The following is a 23374-nucleotide window of genomic DNA, read 5'->3' on the forward strand; positions in this document are numbered from 1 at the left end:
CGGATTTTCTAGATATATATTTAATTTATTCCACGTATGGTCCCACGTGCAGTTCACGTGCTGATCTCTGTCTCTCCCTATGAGAAAACGCGTCTTTATTGTTGGCTAACAAATGGTTTTACAAGCTAATAACTGTGCTCGTGGTAGGTGTCTCTTTGGTCCTCACCCGAGGGTCCAATTAATATTGTTGTATTTGCGCTAGTCGCTAGATTACACGAAACTTGAACGCTCGCCCAAAAAAATAAGATAATTATCACATTGCCATTAGCAGCCCCACTCACGTACTCTCCCTCTGTCTCGTGGAGCAGTTGACATGACGGCAAACAAAGGCACGGACACGGGCCAAGAATGACTTTGGGCTTTGGGCTCTCTACTTGATGTCGCAGAGAAGGGCCACGCCACGCAGGGTCCAGTGCTTGGGATTGAATTCAGTCTCGAAGTCAATCGAGCCCACATACTTTAGGTCCGTTCGCTGGGGCTTTCGGTAGATGGGGCACTCGTACAGTTTCGGATCTTTTCCAGCTGTGGTGTTTATGGCGTATATGTAAATGACGGGCATCTGCTCGTACAGGACCTTCATTTTGGACTCCATCAGCTTGCCGCTTCGCCGATCCAAGGAGGCGCCTGCAAGAAAGGTGCCCAATCATTGCCGAACAGAATAGAACAGACTGGCCAAGAGTTACCCTCGAGAAACAGTCCATGGACGTAGACTCCTTCCGTTGGATACTCCGTGATGTCTTCTCGGTTATAGCGCGTTATTTGATTCTGCAGCACAACCGAGTCCAGGGCCCAGCCCTTGTGTGCTCGCGTTACTTCCTAGGAAGGATGGATACAGATGGAATTTACATTGGAGTCTTGTTTGTTCCTCCGGTTCTACTTACCTGCCGCATAGCAGTCAGAAAGCCTTGGGGATTGAAGAACCCTGTCATCCAAAATACCTGTTTCGAGTAATTAAATAAATGTGTGCGTGGGAAGGTGCTCCAACCCACTCCTCTCGGACCTGCATGGCTCTCTGCTTGCACTTACCTTCGGACGATCCGTTGATATCCATGTACGAAATTGTCCGTTGCGCTCGAGAAGCTCTGTGTACCAAAAGCCTAGCGTCGTGGACTCCCAGGATATCTGAAAGTGACAGCGACAGTGACAGGAGACAACATTATCTGGTGGCAAGATTCAAAGGGCATACGAAATCAGGGACAGGCAAACGAGTTTTTATTGGGAATGCCGAATGTAGACTAAACAAAACAGAACAGACTATTTTAATGCAGCGCTGCATCAAATCCTTTGGTTATCTTAAAGTTCATGTGGCGACAGAAGGCCTCCATCTCCTTGTAGGAAAGCTTCTTCGCCTCGTAGTTAAAGGACTTTTGGATGTTCGAGACGTCTATTTCAGGATGGTGCAGATCGCTCAGCTTCTGGCCCCGTGTCACGGTGAACTCGGCCTCGTCGAAGAGCTTCCTCTTCAGCTCGAAGGGCATCTCTTTGGCAGCAAGAGAATCAGTTGCATTGTATTGCAATTGCTTTTCAACAGTGTCCGACTCCGCGGACGATGTGTCCGAATCGAAGGCCGTATCACGTAGACTCTGCTTTGCTTTGTACTGGATTCTCTTCAGCTTGTTGTCCAACAGGTTGGGGTCCAGCGTGTGGGTGGAGGGAAACGGTGTGCTCGCCTTGTTGGCCTTGATGAAGCCGTATTGGCGCTGTCCGAGCGGCACATTCGTGGTCTCGTCCACATTTTGTTTGTCAAATTCGGTGGTCTTAGACAGGAAAATATTCCGATTATCGTTCGTGCCACTCGTTATGATTTTCTTCATTGTTTTTGTCGGATTACTCGTATTTGCAAAAGGCATATCGAAATATTATAACGAGTTCCGAACTGAACTCTATTTTCTATTTGGTGTAAAATTCAACAATAATGCTTTCGGCAATGCTTACTGGATCTAGTATAATTTCTGTTTGAATCGAGAACCAACACCTGCTCTTTTAGGACTTTGTTTAATTTCCCTTTCCCCTTTAAGTGGCCTGTTGTTTGTCTGCTCTGGCGGTCTATGGGTCTATTAAGAGGCGTCAAACGTTTATACGCATAATTTCGAATGAACGTTACCCACCGCCCCCGGCCCAAAGGTGGGAAGGGAAAGGGCAGTCCCTTATCATTTCCACCCACCAGACAGACAGACAGACACCTGGGTACAAAACGAGTGAAATATACCGAATAAACGCTTCCCTGAGTTGCAAATGGGCTATCTCTAGATCCTCCGAAGTCCGCCTGCTTCAGGAATACACACCTTCATCCAGGTCTCTGGTATGCGGGCATCGTACATAGCATCCAGGGACTCCTTCAGGGCGGGACTCATCACAATGGTACCGTCAATGGCCAGCTTCAGATCGCAGAGGCAGGTGTGTACGCGCTTAATAACCCTCTGCATTCGATCGATTTCTTGTCTGCAATCAAATATATGTATGTAGTTGAGTAACCAACCTACAATTAAATGTGTACTTTACCTTAAAAATATGTTCATCGGCAACAAGATGCCCATTCGATTGAGATTCTCACGCACATCGTAGGCATTGTATTGGGCGGGGAGCTTGCGTAGCATGTCATCTGCCAGTTGGTAGACAATGCTCTCCCTTGTTTCGCCCCCGCCGCCGCCACCCTCCTTCGGCTGTACGCTCAGTATTGTGTCCAGGATGCCTGCGAACCAGAAGCAAAAGCAGAAACCGAACAATCAAGGACTTGGGAGTATGCTATCTGGGGATATGCTAATGTGCCAATGGCCGAGTGGGTTTTGATTTCATTCACGTTCATTGCTGCTAAATCACACATTTTCGGGTTCTATTGATTGGGGGCGAGGGTCCTGGGGAATTGTTTATGCAATGGCTCTTTACATAAAATTAAACAGAATGGCATTACGCCCCGTCGATGCAGTACTCAAACCACGGGATTCCGGCCATTGATTTCCCGGTTACAGATCATTCATCGTGGCTCACGGCGGATTATGTGCACGTGTTTATGTTACATTTCGCTCTGTTTTAATTATGAAGCAACACAACAAATACAGTGCTCATACCTTTCGCTGAATTTATCTGATACGTGATGTCGGCGTTCGAATGCAAGCCAAACACCTCTGGGGTATCGTACGCCGGCAAGCTGTTTATGTAATCGATAAAGCCCTGAAGGCTCTTCGTGCCCGGCACCTTGTAGCCCTTGTAGAACTCGAAGGAGTTCGACAGCAGTTGCTCGCAGAACCAGACCGCGGTGAAGGTCGTGAGCAGGCGCTTGTCAAAGTCATCGGTCACCCGGCCCCCGTACTGGACTTCTCCAATCATGTAGACCAGGGTCTGCCAGGAGACGCCTTTCTTGGGATCCATTTCGTCCAGGTGGTTCTGGACAAACTGAACGCTGGCCGCGAAGTCGGCCTGATTGAATTCGTAGGGTACATTCCAGCCGAGAGGGCCGAACTTTCGTCGCTCCTGGACGATGGTGTGCAGAAAGGCCACTGTGTACAGCAGCGGGGGCCACTGCGAGGCTGAGGTGTAATCAAGGAAGTCCTGGGTGAACGACTGGCTCCCGCAAAAAGATTGAAAATTAATAATTAATTGAGCTTCGGGAATTTACACTGCTCTGCCGCACCTGGTAGCTGCGCTTTAGACTGGCCCGTATCCCCTGGGGTGGTTCGTTTGTGAACTTGAGAGCCATTTGCAGCAATCCAATCGGAAACTCGGTGTGCGGCTCAGTGGTGACCCACATGCGGAAGGACTCGTCGATATGCTCCGACTCCACCAGCATGTCGATAATCTCGGTGCAAAAGGGCAGCGACAGATGCACGTTTTGGAGCAGAACCCAGCCGCCGGTGGACATCGATTCCATTATCATTTTGCGGGCATGGTACTCCTGTCCCTGTCCCATCGATACGGACTTTAGGCCTACTCGCGAATAGAGTTTGGTTAGAGTTTGTTCGAAATATTGGAGCTGTTTGTCAGATACTTGCCTATGCTCTTCTGCTTAGCCAAGGCCCCAATTTGGGTGGTGGGATCGGATCCTATGGAGAGAAGACACACAAAGGGCGTGCGTGGCTCCGACTCCAGCCACATTTCCTCCAAATCCAGAATCTGCATCTCGCTATACTCGCCTCCCAAAGATTCTATAAAAAACAAAGCAAAACGTTAAGGAACAGATACTCATCTACTACTTTCTACTATAAACACACCTTCTATATACTTCTTGGCCTGAGATATGGTCCGATCGGGGCACCAGGAGCGAATGAGTAGCAGTTTTCGAAAGCTGTCCAGAAGGGCATTGTAGCCACAGGGGATCTCCTCGTACTCGGGCTTCTCGCACTCGTACCACGTGCGCCAGTCACGCTCGTTCAGTTCAATCACCTGCAGAACTGTGGAAAAGGTCTCCAGCTTGCTGATCTCCACCAGATTGAGCCAGGTGATGTCCAGGATCCAGCGGAAGGGCTTTGGTGTGACAGCGTTCAGGTCCAGTGAGGCCCCGCCCTTGATGAACGTCAAGAACTCCTCGTGACTGATGTTCTCGTTGTGATAGTCGATCTTGATGGCCAGCATCAGGGTAAACAGTTGCTTGTGCCGCTCATAGAGGCTGCGGTTCGTGAACTTGTACACCTCGTAGGTGAGATATCGCAGGATAATGTTGATGCGCTCCTCCGTGACACTGGACTTTGCCGACTTGGTTATGGAGTGGTTGAAGATGACGAGGAATTGCTTGAGGGAATTCTGGTACATGGCGTTCACGTTGCTCATTTCGACGATCAGAAAGTAGAGGATTGATCCTCGCTTCGCCACCGCCCGAAACTCCTCGCGTGCCTTCATTATTTTGCGCTCCGTCACCTCGGAAATCTTTAGTTTTTGATTGACTTCTTCGGCTGTGGTCTTGGTCACCCGCAGTACTTCGATTAAGGCCTCGTCGTCCACCAGAGATCCTTGGGAGGAGCTCAGGCGCAGCAGGAGGTTCGCCTCCAGCTCCTTCATGTTGCGCTGGTTCTGCATGACGGTCTCGAAGAGCGCCACTCGCTCCGCTTCCAGATCCGACTTTTCCATTAGGATGACCCGACCCAGGAGTTGATCCTCCAGACCACGCATCGTGACCGTGAAATCAATGATCGACGTCTTGGCACTGACCTCAGGACTGAAGGCGGGATTCGGTAGCTTTGTGGTAATGTAGAGCATGAACCCGGGCATTACGTCGCACTCCTTGTCGCCGACAAGCACCTTCTCAATGCTGCCCGACTTGATGAAGTTCTTCTCCAGGACATTGTCTATAACCGGGTCCAGATCAATGCCCACGTCCTCGATCAGCAGCGGCCTGCCCAGCGAGAGCGAGTCCTCGAGGTGGGTGCGAAAGTACTTGTGATTCAGGGAGGTGATCTGCAGCTCATTGCGATCCTCCTTGCACTTGATCCAGATCTTCCCCTGCGTCTGCGGATCGACCAGCAACGGATAGCTGCTGGACTTGGTGGCTATCAGGGCATTCTGCACGGACAGCTCGTCGTTCGGCAGCCCCTGGAGCGTCCATTCCGACACCGTCGAAGAATCGACCAGCATGTTTATGATGTTCAGTCCAATGGTGAAGGGAATATTCTTCTGCTTCAGTATGCCCATCCAGGTCTTGATGAGGTTGGCCCGAAACTCCTGGTTGTAGGGCCCGCAGTAGGAGAGAAAGCCGGTGGCCAGGAGCACGTCGCCCACCAGTTTTCCCAGCTGAATCTTGAACTCCTTGCTCTGGTTGGTCCAGCGATGCTTCTCGTCGGACAGCCCATTGATCAGGGCCGTGGCTGCGGTCATTTTCCGCAGGCAGACATTGGCCGCGTCCATCAGTCGTTGCTTCTCCCCCACGGCCTTGTCGTACTGATCCTTCACCGCCTGCAGGGCATCCTCACGCTCTCGAAGCTGTTCCTCCGCACCGGCCAAATCGTCCATTGCAAGCTAAGAACAGAAGGGAAGGGAATGCGATATGAGTGCAGGGACATGCGGAATCCTTTGCCCAGCTTACCTTTAGGCGCGCCTCTTGCATGGTTAGATTTGCTTTCAGGGGCAGTACCTCTTTGTTCACGCTGTGGAAGAAGGACATGGCCTTGGTCCAGGAGAGCAGACCGGCGACATCACCGCACACACGTCGAGCCATGTCCATGTTGTAGTCCTCCATGCGAAAGTACGGCTGCAGCAGGTCGATCATCTCGTCGTTGATGGTGTCCTTCGGGTAGTTTTGCAGTTGCAGCAAAAATGTGGCACTGGCCATCATCTGCGTGGAAAGCGAAAGGGGAATGGGAAGAGGAAAGCTGTGGGACAAAGGGGGCACCCACCTTGAGGGACTCTTGCCACGAGGGCTTGGGGCACGGTGTACCCGAGTCGGGTATGCACGGGTGCAGCTTACGCTTGAACAGGATTAAGACGCAGTCCATTATCCGCATAATGAGATGCGGGGGTCGTCCCAGCTTACGCACGGTGGCTATGTGCGCCGGCTTGATCGTGTTGAGGGCGTTCTCGGCCTCCTCGAGGGCCGGCTTGGCCGCCTCGAGCTTCTCCTCGGCCAGGGCCTTCTCGTGGGCAATGCAGGCAACGAGGGCCTCTGCCTTGTCCTTGACGATGAGGACCTGATTCTTGACAATCTCCGCTTGCATCGCACGCTCCGTCACCTCCACCAGCACCGATTCAGCGTTCTTGGAGGCTTCGACCAGCTCCTCCTCCATGACCACGAGGTCTTTCTTGAGGATCTCAACCGAGGCGGAGGCCTCTTTCAGTTTCTCCAAGCCCGTATCCATCTTCTCCACACCATCGCGCAGCTCTTGCTGCTTCATCTGATAGATATTCTTGTAGCCGGCAATGAAGTTCAGATAAGATTTGGGTGTCACGTGCGTGGCGCGACGGAAACGCTGGAAGTACTCCTGTGACGTTTCGGCGACAATGTCCTGTATGGAGCCGAGCGCATTAACCAGCTCTTCCTTGACGGCCGACGTACACTCAATTTCGAAGTGGCTCAGAAAGTGTCTGGCAACCGAAACCAGGGCGTCCTTGGGCCACGGATGCAGCCAGTCAATGGTGCAGCCGGAGACCAAGGCGGGAAAGCGCTGCACCCGCGACCGAAAAGTCTCACCCACGGGCGAGAAACAGAAGGCCACGTGCAGATTGGTGCAGGTGCGCGCCAGAAAAAAGTCCATCACACTTTCCGGGGTCGCTGTTTTGCGTTGATTTTCGCGTTTCATGACCGGCGTCAGCTCTTGCACGATTTCGGCCTGCTCATCGCGCGAGAATAGATTCGATATGACACCGCTCGAGAGTATGTTATTGAGATACTCGAGGAAACCTTCCTCTTTGATATCCATGTCAGTGAAGAGAAAGGTTGTGCCCTTCCCCTGCACGCCGCAGGTGCGGTAGAGCAGCTTTAGATCCTCTAGAAAATTGGCCACATTGTACGAACGCGTCAACGCAATTTGGAAGGTCTTGTAGCCAGCTATAAACGATGCCAATTTCGTAAGCGACTGCTTTCCAGAACCGCCGACCCCGACAAGCATGACCGATCCTCTCGGATGCCGAATGATGCGGGAGATCTTCACCAGATGCAGCATTGCATCCGGGAAGAACACCAAATCCATTCCAGATCCTCGCACCATTTCATTGAACTGGGCGAGGAACATAACGAGACGCTCGCGTAGCACTTCATGAGAGTGTACCGGCTCGTACACTTTCGGCAGCTCCATGTCGGTGTCCTCGCCCTCCTCGCCGGTCGGCTCGGGGGCGTCGCGCATAAAATCGACGAATACCGGATTGGGTATGATCATTTGGGAATGGGCATCGCCCAACTCCTCTCGCACGAGACATGCCAGCTCTGAGCCGAACCACTCCCTATCCTGGAACGTGGTGAATCGGTCGGCAAATACTCGCGTGCACTCATGCTTCCACAACGCCATGAGCACGCTCTCGGAGGTGATCACTGTGGATAAGGTGCCAACCATGCCCTGCCAGATGCGCGACAGGTCGCGCAGACTGAACACGTAGTGGAACTTCGCTGGCGTGGGCAGCAGCTTCTCGCGTGTGCGCTGCCACAGGTGCCGCGTGACCACGATCAGTTTCTTCACTAAATTGCGAATCTCGGGCACAAAGCCGCGCTTGGCATTGTAGTGGCCCTCACCGATAACGCGGAAGATCTTATCAATGGAGTCGTTGTCGGGTATGTTGCAGTTGAAGACGCAGAACTGACGCTTGAGACGCGACGGTATGTCGTTGCGACCGCCGCCGGGCAGCCCCATGGCCGCCACATACTGTACATCCACAATGGTGGTAAAGTCGCCGGGCTTCTCCAGGCTGTAGAAGCCCTTCATGTCCATGGACTGGCGCACAATTTCATTGGTCACCTGATCGCCCCACTCATTGATCTCGGGCAGATTGATGTCGTCTATGAAGACGATCAGCTTGCGGCCACCAGGGGGCCCAAAGGTGACGCCCACACGCTTCTCCACATAGCTCTCGATGGTGCGCTGGAACTGGTAGGGGCTGGTGGCCGACGAGAAGTTGAAGGATCGCCCCATGTACGTCTCAATGTTCATCTTCTTCATGAAGTTCTTCATGATCACTGTCTTCCCGGTACCCTGTTCGCCGATGACCATCACGGCGCGCTCCTGATTGGCAATGGTTCCGATTAGATAGTCGATACGCACATTATCCACAATGGGCACCAAAATACTCAAGTAGTCTGGTGTGGAAAGCTCCGGATACATGTAGGGTGTGACGAGCGTCTTCCACGACTGCCACACGCCCGTTGGAGAAACGAAATGGTCGAATATGGTGTTCTCGCTAGCACTACCCTTCGGATAGTCGAGGTGCGGAAAGGATTCCTTCACAAAGATATTCATTCGAACGCGATCGGTTGTTGAGAGGTAACCCCCCAGGCCCCAGGCCAGAGCGAATATATACAAGCGGTGCAAGTGTTCCGGTGTACAGGTGTCCTCTTTCTCCTCGACAACGCTCTCAATGGGCAGATCCTCTGTAGGGGTATGGGGTTAAAGTATTGTGTAGAATCAACAGGATAGGTAGCAGTACTTGTTTACACACATTTGTTAGTAATTGGTAGTAAATGATAAGGTTTAGACGAGACGTTAACAACAAGACTATAAACAGAACACACAGAATTACACACACAATGGAGGGAGGTGCCAATCGACTGAGAACCAAACCAAACGGAGCACCAAGTCCTCCTTTGATTGGATCTCAACAACAACAACAACAGATAGGATGTTAATGACAATACGCACACACAGAAGCAGATCTATATAGTACATGTACATTGTGTTTAAATATGGAAACCCCTTGTGGGAGGGGTTGGTATACTTTACCGACAATCTGACTGCCAATCGATTGCCGTCGCGCCTCTTCGATTTGTTTTTGTTGCTCTATTCGCTTATTCGCTGAAAAGTTTCAATTCAATTTTGTATGTGTGGTTTTTCTTTTTGGTTGGGTTTTGGGTGTTTGGGGGCGACTTTCTTCTATCCTTCTTCCACTTACCATCATGGCTCTCCTTGCTCGAGAGGCTCACAGCCTGTTCGTCCTCCTTCTTGACGGGTATCAAGCCCTCCAGAATGAACAGCATCTGCTGCACTATGTTGCACTGCAGGACTGGCATCTGAAGCTTCACCATTTGTGCCCCCCAGTTGTGTACCTCGACAAATGTCTCATCGAACAGATCCGAAAACGTGGACTTTTCGCCAGGCGCTCGATTCTTTAGCCAGGCCTGAACAACTGTGAAGGATTTTGGCATTGTTTCATCGTTATTTCATCTCAAAAAGTCGATCGAAACACCTACTCGGTCGTGCATCCAGGCCAGAAGAGCTCATGTAAACCATGCCGTTGCGTGAAACAGTTGCGGGTGAGGCATTGTCGATGTTGTGCGGCTCGAAGATAATCTTAACGGTTGGCGCCATCGTAAGGCGATCGCCATTGGCCAGAGTCAGGGTTTTGTTGTCATCCAGCACGGAGTTGAGGTTCTCTATCCAAATACTGTCCACTGGACCATCGAGAACCAGCCACACATTTTCGCCTGCCTTCAGCTTGAGGGTCTTGCGCCACAGGGCCGAGAAGATGCCGTCGGTCCAGTCATTGGTGGCCACATCGAGGCGTCCAAACATTTGGGCTGCTGTGATCGCCTTGGGGTTCATCCGCATCTCGCGGTGATTTTCCCCCATTTGGGTCATGGCCTTCATTAGGGTGTGGATGCAGGTGGTTTTGCCCGCTCCACTCGGGCCCAGGGTCATGATGCCATGGCGTACGTTCTGCGTCTCGTACAACTGTATAAGCTTCAGGACCCAGGGCGGATGATAGATCAGACTGGCCTCGTCTGTTTGCTGGAGAATGGCAGCCTCCAACTCCGGATAGTTGGTATTCTCGAGAGTCTATTCAAAGAACGAGAGAGACAGAGAGAGAAAGGGGGTTAAATGAAGGAATGTATGTGAATGGCTCCTACCTGATTGGGAAACAAGTCGGACACCAACGAGAGGAACAGCGGCTCATCATCATCAATCAGCTTGGAGAGATTCATGTCGCGGAGGACGCGCATCACAATGGTGCTCTCAGTGTCCTTTGAGTTCCTCCGCTTGGCTGCCCCGAGCGTACGCAGCACGGAGAGTATGTTCCTCAGACCGAAGTCGTAGTGGACCTGCTTCGTCAGCTGCTCCTCGCACAGCTTGTACAGTGTGTAGAACTTCCGGGCCAGCGTTATGTTCTCCAGGAAACCGCAGCTGGCCAGCTTCACGCGGATGATTATCTGTCTGTCCGGCACCATCATCGCCACGGTCCGGAACTGTATTTTCAGATTCTCGGGCAACTCTTTGCGACCCGCGTACCCGGGATTCTGTTTAAACATTTAATTCTCATTTAATCGGCCATAGGTACTAACCGATTCGATTGCTTTTGAATCTAGTACATAGTTTATTTAACTTATTGCCGGGACAGGTCGATATTTATGTTTATCCTGGGCACTCCCTGCACACCATAAACAAGCGGAAACATAGCCCCAACAAAGGATTTCATCATTAAACTCAAACGCACACACAACTGTCTGTCTATTTGTGTCGGTAGGTCTGCGTAAACGGGGACTGGAGGCCTGGAGGACTGGAGGCCTGGAGGAGTGGAGGCCTGGAGGACTGGAGGCCAGGAGGACTGGAGGACTGGAGGCCTGGGTGACATAACGACTCATTAAATTATAATGTCCTGCCGCCTAAAAATGTTATATAAATGGGCCTAATAATTCAATGCGCAAATTAAAATACATACAGAGCCCGAGGCTAAAGCCGAAGCCTTCGAAAGGGTTAGAGGCAGACCATGAGAAGGGTAGCCAGGGGGGAGGGAGGGACCGGTTTGGTGTAGGGACAACAAGTGGGCGTTGATTGACATACTGTAGCATTATTGGCGACGTCGCCGGGGCTAACGCTAATCGCATTACCCCCGATCATAGTTGGCGTCGCTTTTAATTAAGCTACAGAGCCCCGTACTATATCTATAGTTTGCTTTGCCTTGCTACTACTCTCTATACTTGGGACCAGCCTTGGCTGGCTTTCCTTCGCTTGGCTTCCTATTTGGCCTGAAAGTATTTAATTCTGATTGTGCGTAGAGAGGCGTTGAGATTGCTGAGAAGAGGAGAGACGGTTATTCGGGACAGGGCCCCTCGTGGCATGTGGCAGGCAAATTAATCGAGTCATGCAGCCGCTTAAATGTAAATACACGGGACTCGGCTCCTCCTTTGGTGGTGCTCTTCTTGTTATTTGTTTTCCTTTTTGTGTGCTGGTTATTGGTTTTTACGGTTTTTGGGGGGGCGGTGGATGCTTTTTGGCATGGCGTGGCATACGCGAAAAAGCCATAGCAAATTGTATTACAGCTTCAGTTGAGTTGAGAAAAATTGTACATGACTAATATCGTTGGAATTATGTGCAAAAAGGCGCCTGTCACTCTCCATTTTGAAACAAGTTAAATGGGAAAGCATTCGATTAAAACAATTTAATTTTATACTAAATACTCGTACACAGGAAAATCATCTTCCCAATGAACAGAATGATGGATAGTTTTGTTTTGTGTTGTGTTTTGTAAATGCTCAGATCAGATGGCTTCAATTTCTATGAAAGTAACAGTGGAGTAGAGGAGTGGGTTGTGCGAGTATCTAAACATTAATAAAGACTTAGCAGGGAAGAGGCTTTTGTGGGGGTCACAGGTGTGTAACCGGTACTCGTAGAGTAATTGTATTCGTATGCATGTACTAGATAGTATGTACAGGCCAAGGGCAACGGTTAATCCCTCTAAGGATTACCAGTCGTGTCCGTTTGAATTTATTCCAAAAGAGCCTTCCTGCTTAGCCTTTACTTTCAATGCCTTTAAGTGAATATACTGGAGTGAATGCTAAGTGAATTTGTGCAGCAGATATTACCAGGTATTACCATAGTTATGAATATTCCAAATTCTGGATTCATTTCAATCGTATCTCCATCTGTGAAAAGGAAAGTTTTCTTCTTCTCCTTCTTGGCCGTCAGCACGACGGCCACTTGTTGAGCGGCCACTGAAAGAACCGGCAGTTCGATGCGGTTGAACTCATCGAAGCAGCCCCAGCTTCCAGACTGGGCCAGACCCTTATATATGCGTCCCAGCCCTCTAACCAAACAAGTAAACTTTGAGTAAACCCTGAAAAGGATGAACTGAACTTACCTGTAATCCATTTGATCGGAGCAATTAAAGACGACAACATACTTGGCCAACGTTTTGCCCATATCCTTGACGGTCTCCGTTTTTCCAGTGCCAGCCGGCCCGCATGGCGCTCCCCCCATGGACAGGGTAAGAGCCTGGGCCAAAGTGATGTAGCAACTGAAATGGAATAAAAATTTAGAGGGTATAACGAGAAACTTTTACTCAACCACATGATAAAGACAAGACCCAGCCAAGAGACGCTCTTTAAAATATCAAAGCAGTCCCGCAGTACAGCCACTAATTTGCGATGACATCGAAAGAGCAGAGACGAAACTCGTGCAAATGAAAATGAGTGGAAGGGAGAAGTGCCTTCAGGAAAATAGCACCGCCACTTTACAGCTTTCCGGAGGCAACTGGCTGCCGCTGTCAAAACTTTATTTATATTCCGCTAAGTGAAGTTTATCTTTACGAGCATGTCAACGGCGCGTCGGTTGTTGAAATTCCTTTTGGACTCGCTCTCCCTTTGAGTTTCGTTGAAGAAGATTTCCTGCAGCTTCCAGCCATCGACCGCTTTAAACTGCTGCCAACAGTTGTTTTTTTGCCAATGGTTTACATAGAAAAAACTGACGAGAGTATAGTTCAAAGTGCTACGGCAAGCACGGCATTCCAAGGTGTGTTCCATCGGGCCGGAGGAATTCGCAAAGAATTCGTGCAATTGAAAACAAATTTATGTTATATTTATTAGTGGAAATTCTTGTCAGTCAAACGCGAAATAATGATTTTATTTCCACTTAAGAACCATCGAATGGAGACCTGGCTATCGCGGAACTTTTTATACTCCCCCGCAGTTCGAGTTTAGGCAAAATATTACAAGTACACTCACCGATCTGTCAATGGTGTGATAACCAGTCGATCTGTGCAGCCAAGATATTCGTTCTGGTAGGTAAATGTGACATCGGTAACCGATATCCAGGTCTTGTCCAGATCCTCTTTGAAGTAGAAGCGGCATTGCTTGAGCCACTCGAAGTCGTTTGCTGATTTGATGTTCATGCGGCACTGGAATTATTACGAATATTATTACAACATATACGAGCATAGGAGAGATAGATAGAGATCCTTAACAATAGTATTCTGTGTAATCTAAATAACCCACCAAAATATCGAAGATATCGCGCTGATGCACATGAATGGTGATCAGGGTCTCGAAGTTCGTGCGCTCGCGCTTTGTCAGATTGCGAGTGGTTTGATCGATGAGTGTGTTGAGGATCTCGAGGAACTTGTTATTTGTCTCGGACATGACCTTCCTCTCATGTCTGGCCTGCATCAGAGCCATTTCTGCGTCTCGCGTCCACACCATTTGAATGCCGAGCAGGCCAATCTGGGCCGGCGCCTTCTCGAGGAAGCTGAGGAGGGTGAAGTTTGGATCGTTAATGGTCGCATAGGCGGTGCGAATGATCGAGTGCAGTGACTGCTGTGCTGTGACCAGCAATTGAGTTAGCCATGTCTCGACAGAGCCCTCCGCTCGGATGGCGCGATCCAGCTGGATCATCTCGCCCTCGCTGCTTATGATGGCCATCATTTTGTTGTACTCGACGTCGTGGAACTTCACCGACTTGGTGTTGTCGAAAATATTCAGGAGGTGGTTTTGTATGGTATGCGAATCGGAAGCCTGACCCAATATCTCAAGCAGTGCAGGATCTGACACAAAGAAGAAACGTGGAAACATCATGCGCTTGCGCTCTAGATAACCACTCAAGGATTTCTGACAAATCTCCAGTTGCTCCTGCAGATGAGGCAGCAACTGTTTAAGCAAATCATCACCGACGCAGCAAGCCACAACGCCGGGTGTCTCGTGGGCTCGCTGCATGATTTTTTGCCAGGATTTGTCTATTTTCGAAAACCTTTTCGCCTCCTTCGGCAGTTGCTTCGCAATATCGCCCCCAACAAACACTGCCTCCAGATAGACCCACATGTTCTGCACCAAGAGCCACCGCTCCAGTATCTCATTCGAGTTGGAGAGGTCATAGACCCACTGCTGTATCTGCTTCCGAAACGGAGCGTTGTATCGGTTGGATAGGAGGGATCCCAGCACCATCAGGCTGTCCTCCAATTGGCCAATCGTTTCGGCCGTAGTGTCGCCGCGCAGCAGGAGTTCGCCGCGATTGTTGAAGCTCATGAATTGCAGCTCGTGCACGGACCACTCATTGGTCACCTGCTTCAGCTTGGCTTCGATGTCCTTCTCCTTCATGGCACTGATGCAAATGTCCTCGATGTCCTCCTTGTGCTTGAGCAGCGGCGCCTCCAATATGTTCTTGAGCGAGAAACCCTCCGAGTCGAACTCGAAGATGTAGCGAGTAACGTCCATGATCCGTTGCCAGTGGCGTGGCTTCATGGCTTTATTCGCCATCAACTCCAGTAGGGGGCACATATCGTTAAAGTCATCGATTGTCTTCTTCAGAGCATGGAAAGCCGGCCACTCCTTTAGTCCCTTCGGCAGCTTCCGGCAGCGGTTTTGGAACTCCATCAACTCGTTGTTGATCTCCTCAATGTCCACCTCATTCCAGGGTATGTCGTAGTAGCTGCTCACTCTGTCAATCACATCGTTATACAGTTTGTACAGTTTCTGCAGCAGGTTCAGTTCCTTGCGTATCTGCCCCAGCTCTGGATAGTCCGTTTGCGGCAGACCGAAGAGTTCCTCGCCACTCTGGTACGTCTGCAGGCGTCGCCACATGCCTTCGAAGCGGTTCTGGAACAGTATAAGCCGGTCGGAGGCCTCTCTCGGCGTTAGCCCCGCCTGCATAGGACCCGCCGTCCGATACTCCGTCACGTACGAGATCTTGTCCTGCTTGAAGTTGTCCAAATTGGTGCGCAAGTCATCCTGGAAGGCTGGCTGCATGTCCAGCAGCTTCACCTGTGCCTGCAGTGCCCCAGCCAACAAGTTCTGGAATGTGGCCCGCAAATTGTCCACCAGGTCGAACTGGTCACGCTCCACTTGCACCTCATAGCGCGTCAGGACATTGAATGCTTCCTGCAGGACAAGACGAGTGAGTAGATGGCATCTTGGGTGCTGCCTGTACTACTGCCTCACCTCTATCGGATCTATTCGAAGTTCCATGTCCACCTCCTGCTCACGAATCTTACCCAAAGTCTCCATTATCATGCGCACATCATCCAAGTCACGTATAGGCCTGTCCAGCTTACGATCCATTTCATTGATTACGGCATAAACATAGTCCATTTCCTTCTTGTACTTCTTCTTCATAGCCTGTCCAATTTTGTGGTTGCAGGCTGAAAATAGAAACCGTCTAAAGTGTTCGTTCGTTCTCCCTTTCCCTTTCCCTTTGCCCCTTCCCTCCCATCCCCCATCTCCCTTTCTGCCCATCTCCCCATTCCATTTCGTGCGCCACACAATGATATCGATGTCATTAATCAAAGCCAGGCCAAGGGCTAATTTATTTTCACACAGTCACATCCTCCAGCTGTGTGGGGTCTCTCGGCTCTCGGCTCTTGGCTCCTTCCTTCCAATCATTTTGTGTGGGGAATTTATTTTCGTATTTCTGGGGATGTCTTGTGTTTCAGTTAATTTGGTTAAACAAATTAGATTATCTAATTGGACGCCAATTTATTTGAATAGCTTCCTATTTGTCCGCAAAACAAAAGAATTCGCGAGGGTGCCAAAATTTATGGTTGATTAACGTTTCGTGTATCTAAAAATGGAAACAGCATATCCTTCTAGTCTATAATTAGAACAAAATACATTCCATAAGCACCCCATAGCCCCCCTTCTTTAGATGAAATAAAGGAGAAGCATAAGTTATAGTTCTGAAAATGCATCGGACTGCTACTTACATTTGATTTCAATGGCCAAACCATACTTAAGCCTTTCATTATACACTGCCACGCACTGTCCAAAGACCTCCATGTCTGGCTCAATCAGCAGATTGGCATCCAGATCGGATAGACAGCGCAGGGTGGTCTCGAACTCCTGCAGGCCAAACTCCATTAGCTGACGAGTGGTGCGATCGTTCTTCCACAGGAAGTGGTAGGGCTTCCAGCGCTTGATGTACGTTTGAATCTCTGGCTTTACGTTCTTCGTGCAGCTGGAGAGCTGGTTGACAGCCTTGGCCACCTCTTTGTTATCCATGATGGCCGAGTAGAAGCTTTTCAGCATGTGCGGCATCTGTGGTCGTTCCTCGGAGGCCAGACAATAGATTTTGCGACGTCGACTCTTTCCGCCGGCGCCGCCAGAGGCCTCGTTGTGGTTGCGTCCGACGCGCGGCTGCGTCACCGTCATCGAAACTTGCTGCGGTTGGTAAGACAAGATTTTGGAGAACATTGCGAAGCTATTCAGTGGGGCGGTACGCACCGGCGGATCTTTGCCGCTGCTCCACTGAGCCACACCCTTCGCAATGCCCGTGATGTTCTTGCCAGCCGTCACCAAAATGTCCTGCAGCTCGTCCAGACTCGGTTTGATAACCACATGGGGTATCTGCAGCTGCGCGTGCAGCGCAAATATCGGCTTTTTGAAAACCGTCTCATTCTCATCGGCAATGAATCGACGTCTCAGTGTATCCAGTGCGGCTCGAATGACCTTTATCAGTACGTCAATGACCTTGCGGCTGTAATAGCGACGCATCTCGACCACCGCATTGCACACCATATCCTACACAAAAACAAGAAGGATCATTTTTTGACTTGTGTCCATCTTTTACACGTCCCACCTGCATGCCCTTAGGCAGGCTTTCTGTGGTCGACAGCAGGGACAGCGGATTCTCAAAGCAAGACCACAAGATACTCCAGTCCTGCTGCTGCCCTCCGCCACCGCCGCCGCCTCCACCGCCTCCACTTGTGGTGCCAGCAGCAGCCGCTCCTGCACTGTCTTCAGCTTTTCGTCCACCTGATCCAGTGGCCTCTCCTTTTGGAGAGACTGCTGCTCAAAAGTTTCCAATTCATAATGTTTATATATTGCAGTCGCAGGTCTTACCATCGAAGAGGGTCGTCACATCATCGCCTGCTATCTCCTTGAATGTGGCCGTTGCCTTGTCCACCAAACTTAGAACCTCTTCCACGGCCTCGGAGACCATTTGACTTTTTCGATTCAGTTCGATGGCCGCTTTCCTAGGGGAGGACAATCACGTCATTAGTATTTCACATGCAATTTAGATACAATATTAAAATGTGATAAAGAACCCATTAGAATAAATCACCAGCAGAAACAGAATCACCTTCAGACAGTTGAAAAGTCACACAAAACTTGAACATTCATTTTAGCCGCCCAAATTAAAAGTGAATTCTCCCCCGAACCCCCGAAAGCATGTCAGAATCAGAGACTCACCGGCAGGCCTCCTCGCTGCGCTCCAGAAACTCATCAACTGTCCAGATCTCATCGTCTGCTCAAGAAACAAATGGGAAAAGTTTTCAGGCAGCACACAATTAGACGCGAGTCCTGAGAGATGCTCGCATGTGGGAGCCACCAACCTGCTGGTAATATTTGCAACGAGACGTCCTGCATCCACATGAGCACATGGAGTATGCGATTGGAATAGATGTCATGAACACGGGCCACGAGAACCTCAAAGTTCTCGATGGCCTGCTTGCAGCGCTCATAGAATTCAGTCCAGTTTTGGTTGGTCCACTGGAAATAAAGAAAAACAATAAGAATTCCGAGGAGATCTGCAGCTGACGGACTCACATTTATGGTATGTAGTCCTGGCTTCAGCATCGCCGTCAAACGCACCAGCTGGGGCAGAAACAAAGGACGCACCTCCAGCTTCACAGCCCGGACCGTTGAAAGAAACATTTTGATGAGGCACTACGGGGCAAACACACAGTTCTTAATGATATACGATTTTCGAGTGGCATAATGACAGAATAACACACATTTAACGAGTCCTGTATGGTGATGAAATACTGCTGGCGACTCATCAGAGTGGCGGCCACAATCGGCAGCTCGATCTTTAGCTTGGCCAGCATTTTGGCCTCTCTGATCAGCAATGGTATTGTGGGGTGTAGATTGACAAACAATTTGTCCCCCTGCAGGCAAAGTAGTGGCTGCAGGAGGCAGGCATCGGCAACGCTGACGTCTTGATCCAGCCATATGGAGACAATTTCGTCCTCGTATTCCTGGAGCACTCCCAAGACGTTGTGGAATCGCATATCCAAGTCCTTAGCCATGGGCAGGGTACTCAGCACCGCATGATCCATCACCGCATCTATGAGCTCTGTTAGATGTAGACTCAATGCCCGACACCAATGGATGCGTCCGGCAATGGGCGGGAAGTTTCTCGCCAGCGGGGGATCGTCTCGTTGCTTGCGAAAAGTTTTCAGTATGCGATCCACCTCCTTGTCAACGTAACGCAATATCCGTGTGTATTTCTCATCCATCTTGGTCAGGGGAATTTTCTCGCTAACTTTTTCGAAACGCACTAAAAACCGTATGCACTGCGGCGTCTCCCAGACCGTGTCGAAGTCCTTTTCAATCAGCGTGGCTATGGTATCCTTTAGGGAGTTGGTTTTGTTTATAAACCTCTCAAAATCGTCATTGAAGTTGGAGTTTCGATGATCTAGGTAGTCATATTTCTTCGAAATAACCTCCTTTTTGGCCTCTTCGAAATGATTAGAGGCATCCTCCAGGGCCTCCCCCAACAGAAGGCCCTCCAGGCGACGCTCGAACAAATGGTTGTAGTCATCAATCAGGTTGAACATGTTTATAATTTTCGAAAGGCGCTCGCAGAATGTATCGAATTTTCCTGAAATTATCAAGCATTACTATAGATTGTATAAAAAACTTTTAGATTCATATCGTTACCAAAGACAAAGTTCTCGGAGAACCCAAATGGTGTCTGATTGGGCAGAAACGGCTGCTCGCGCACGGTGTAGTACGTCTCGTGGTAAATGTGGTTCAGTTTAATGCAGTTGCTGAGTTTTGTTCGAATTAAGCTGCGATCCTGGGACCAAATAGTCTCCTTGCAACGACAAGTGATGTAGGACTTGCAGGTCTCGATCATTTGGTTTGTTATCTAGAAGGAGAATTAATTGTTTAATAGATATTTACTATAAAGTACCTAAAAGAAAAACAAAAGTTAAGGGTAAAATGAAGTTAAATTCTTTATCGTACACTGACAATGAACTTCTTAAACAGCACCCTAGCACCATCGACGTCAAAGAGGTCTTCGACTTGTTAATTCCACGGCACTTACCTCAGCTTGGTGGGAAATTTCAAGGTGAGTCAGACAAGAAGGCTTTAGTCATGCTTCAAAGAGCTTTTATGTGGTCAGACCACGAGCAAAAAGTGGAGGTCAGAACATGGCAAGAAAATGTTTGACTGGGATTTAGCGAATTGGAAATAGAATATATTTCCAGCAGATATTTGTTCGAATGTCCTGCTTGTTTCAGCTAACATTTTCGTTGGAAAACCTGGTAAATGTATTGAGATATATTATTTTTGTAGCAACATTTGCACTCACTTTAACCATCAGTGCTGATGTTCGTTCTGATGTATTGTAGAACTGGGATACACTGTAAATCAGTCGCACCGTTTGCAGTAGACTTAAGATGGACTCCTTCATGCTTACAGGGTCGTCCAGGTACAGCGAGTGACAGCACGTTTCCATGGCTTGTATAAACTTGGAATTGTCCCGCGCCTCATTATAGCAAAAGGTTATTTTACGATCGGTTTCCTTCCATTGCCTTATAATGCGGGAGCCCGCCAAAAAAAGACAATGCAGAGTAAACTGCACTTCTTTGTCTTGCAAATGGGCAAGAAGCTGTGAGAACTGCGCGCCACGTTTCTTCCAGTACTCCAGTTCGTCCTGTGGACCACTGTGATCGTTCTCCTTGCGGAGCTGTTCGCTTTCGCCAAGGATTTTCAATATCCCCTTTGTCCAGTTATTGACACGTTCCTCGAGCTGTGTGCAAAACTCTTGGTTCTTGGACATGTCTTTGACCTCATCCACCAAATCGATTTTCTCAAACATATCGCAGCCATCGGCAAATACGTTGTGATGATCGCACACCTGCTCGCAGACGCGCAACGCACTGCAGAATGATCGCAGTCCTGGAAGGAGCTGCCCTTTGATAAGACCGCAGCTGACGTCCTCCTCATCGCCTTCCAAACTGGGAAAGGCCAGGGCCTGCATGAATACAAACTCAACGATTCGCTCAATGGAAGTGACCAGGCCAATGTTCTTGGCATCGATTACACCACAGTACCTGTGATGAATAATCAAGGATCACGTAAGAACCAAATATAAGTGTTTAAAAAGACTTACAAATCCTTTTGGAATCCCTCTTCCGGAAGCTGCTTGGACGTATTCACTCGAAAGATATAAATACAAACACCTGTAAAGGCGCAGGTCCAACCATCCGTCAGGAATAACTTCTTTTGCTTTGGCGGAGGCATACCACTCGGAGAGGCGCCACCTGATGAAGTAACAGAGAGGTAAGTGTGGCTCATTCGATAGACAGCAATATACAGAGATGTAAATTGTAATTTTATAGTATTATTTAATCTTATAGTTAAGACCTTGCGGCGTCTTAGAACTGCTAGATGCAATGCCACTTCGTGACGGTCCCGGCTTATTTGCGTCTGGAGTCGGTGTAGGCTCCGGTTCATCCACTTCCTGATAAAACCAGAGCAGCTTGTTTTTCATATTCGGCAAAAATAGCTGATTGATTTCATCGAGCTACAAAAGGAAGTATTAAAGATATAGGAATCTCTCAATGTATAGTATAAATATAGGAAATATAGAAACTACCATATCCCCTTCGAATATGTAATCCATGAGCTGATGTCTGGGCAACTGAGTGGCGTCGATCAACAACTGGAAGGTGAACTCCAGTCGGGGATCCATCTCCCCACGGCGGGCCTTGCGTTCGCATTCTTCGCGTCGGCGCTGTGCTTCGTCCGGGTCCATGTTTCAACGTTATCACGTATCACATACGCACGCGTATTATATATTATTTTTTGTTGTTTTATTTTGTTTTTTAACACGTGTAGGACCGTTGGGGTTCCAGAAAATAATATTTTGGATCAAAAGTTTGCATGTGCGGTAGGATTTTGTATTTATATTTTTGTCAAAAATCGAACATTGATTTTAAATTTTAAATCAATTCATTGTTTGTTTTTTTCAAAATTCAAAAACGGGAGAGACCAAAAATATGTTAGTTTCAAAAAACAATTTCGTTTTACACTACAAATGCGTGTTGCAGCAAATTCTGGATTGCAAATTGTTTTATAACTAAATCTATATTCAAAAACTCTAACTACGTTTTACATAAAAACAGATAATTCATAAAATCAAAGTCATTTCTGCATACATACAAAAGTGTGTGTTTCAAAAATATATTTTCCTAAGAGTTTTTGTATTTTGCATTTATGTAAGTGGGGATTGGGAGGTTGTTACTCAGCTAAAACGAATAAAAGATATGTGTATTAGTTGTAATTAACTGTCCTATTAGGCGTTAGACAACAAATACATAGGCATTTACATTCGCTGTACGAAATACGTAGGTGTTTGCGATTACGTAATCAGTCAAAGGGCAACAAGGAAAGGATCTAAAGACATTACATTTTACTGTTAACAAGCAATGTTTACACTTGCATTACACCTAATACGGTTAATTTTAGTATTGAATCTAATTTGGTTTCGAAATTTTGGCACCTGCAAAATATCTCCCTGGTCCTCTTCTTCCTCTTCTTCATCACTGCTGGCCCCTTCGCCACGCATTGCCAGCACATGTTCAATCAGCTTTTTTTTCTGCACGAACATTTTGTCCAACAATTCTACACAAAAAGCAAATTCACCATAAAGTAAGGCACCCAAATGTGCAACCTTTATCAATTATCATAATAGATTTACTAGATTTTCAATCGCTGTCTGTTTTTCTACACTGCGAAAGTTTACGTCACATCAGGAATTGAACAAACAACTGAAAATACGCGCCATGTTGCCCAGCAACTGATCAGTGTTGTAAGGCACACCAAGTGAACCAATCGGAACTAGTCCGTCGTATCGGTTCACTGTTTTAGCTGTTTTCAGCTTGCAGAAAACGAAAAAATAAAAAACATTTTTATAGCCTATTAAAAGCGTAACTAAAGGTTTTCACAATTTTGTATTAACAATTAATAATAATAATAATAATTTACCTCAGGTAGTTGAACTATTTAAACAGAGGGGGCTTAGGTGGGCCAAGTTCTGTTTTTCATCATTGTAGACGCTATGTTGTTGTTGCAAAGCAATCAAAGTCAAGTATTCAAAATAAACCAGTCAAGTAGAAAAAAAATGTATTAATCGTATTAATTATGTGGGCATAGATAAAGGCCCGGTTGACAACATTTAAATCCTTGTCGCTCACATTCAAAAAAGTTCGATTTGGCGCGCACCACTCGGTATATTTTGTATATTCTGAGGGTCATACTGCAGAAATACTGGTTTTCGCCGCGCTCCCATGGTATTTTTGTCCATTTTCTTCAATCTATTAATTTAATTTTCAATTTTATATAGAAATCCAATAAATGCAAGTATTTTGAATAGACCAATCATGTATAAAATTGATTCATCAATCGTACAAAATTGAGTGGGCATGGCTAAATATTCCATATAGATAGTATTATTCAACGGAACAAAGAATATGAGAAAATTTGAATTCGCCGCAGTTCGCCGCATTTCGCCCCAATTCGCTTTAGCAACAA

At 48.2% G+C, this 23374-nt stretch overlaps 2 protein-coding genes across 10 annotated transcripts; both read right to left on the bottom strand.

Annotated features, from left to right (window-relative positions):
- Window positions 1–21: 21 nt before the first annotated feature.
- Window positions 22–22650, bottom strand: Dhc1 (Dynein heavy chain 1). Of its 9 annotated transcripts, none has more exons than XM_033376819.1 (35): window positions 22542–22645; window positions 22344–22465; window positions 21438–21575; window positions 21206–21365; window positions 20952–21102; window positions 20148–20892; window positions 19490–19700; window positions 18562–19430; window positions 18374–18493; window positions 18160–18316; window positions 18017–18071; window positions 17666–17799; window positions 17403–17611; window positions 16531–17344; window positions 15770–15969; window positions 13835–15709; window positions 13565–13737; window positions 12703–12858; window positions 12438–12648; window positions 10475–10861; window positions 9818–10403; window positions 9520–9753; window positions 9351–9422; window positions 6324–9001; window positions 6014–6262; window positions 4209–5946; window positions 3990–4142; window positions 3632–3924; window positions 3069–3561; window positions 2503–2692; window positions 2286–2442; window positions 1027–1122; window positions 882–938; window positions 684–816; window positions 23–624 (listed from the first exon to the last, which is right to left on the bottom strand). In XM_033376819.1, the coding sequence occupies exons 2-35, from the start codon at window positions 22449–22451 to the stop codon at window positions 371–373; spliced, it is 14256 nt and encodes a 4751-aa protein (XP_033232710.1). In that variant the 5' UTR covers window positions 22452–22465; window positions 22542–22645; the 3' UTR covers window positions 23–370. The 9 variants fall into 9 exon arrangements, with proteins under 9 accessions (XP_033232714.1, XP_033232710.1, XP_033232712.1 ...); XM_033376822.1 differs by lacking the exon at window positions 22542–22645 and having other exon boundaries at window positions 371–624; window positions 16531–16984; window positions 17048–17344; window positions 22344–22451; XM_033376821.1 differs by having other exon boundaries at window positions 17403–17596; window positions 22344–22650.
- Window positions 1191–1932, bottom strand: I-t (inhibitor-t). The gene has a single exon (XM_003736785.3). It carries the CDS (start codon window positions 1848–1850, stop codon window positions 1260–1262), a length of 591 nt encoding a protein of 196 aa, XP_003736833.2. The 5' UTR covers window positions 1851–1932; the 3' UTR covers window positions 1191–1259.
- Window positions 22651–23374: the final 724 nt, after the last annotated feature.

The sequence above is a fragment of the Drosophila pseudoobscura genome, chromosome 2 (genome assembly GCF_009870125.1).
Source record: "Drosophila pseudoobscura strain MV-25-SWS-2005 chromosome 2, UCI_Dpse_MV25, whole genome shotgun sequence".
Lineage (NCBI taxonomy): Eukaryota > Metazoa > Arthropoda > Insecta > Diptera > Drosophilidae > Drosophila > Drosophila pseudoobscura.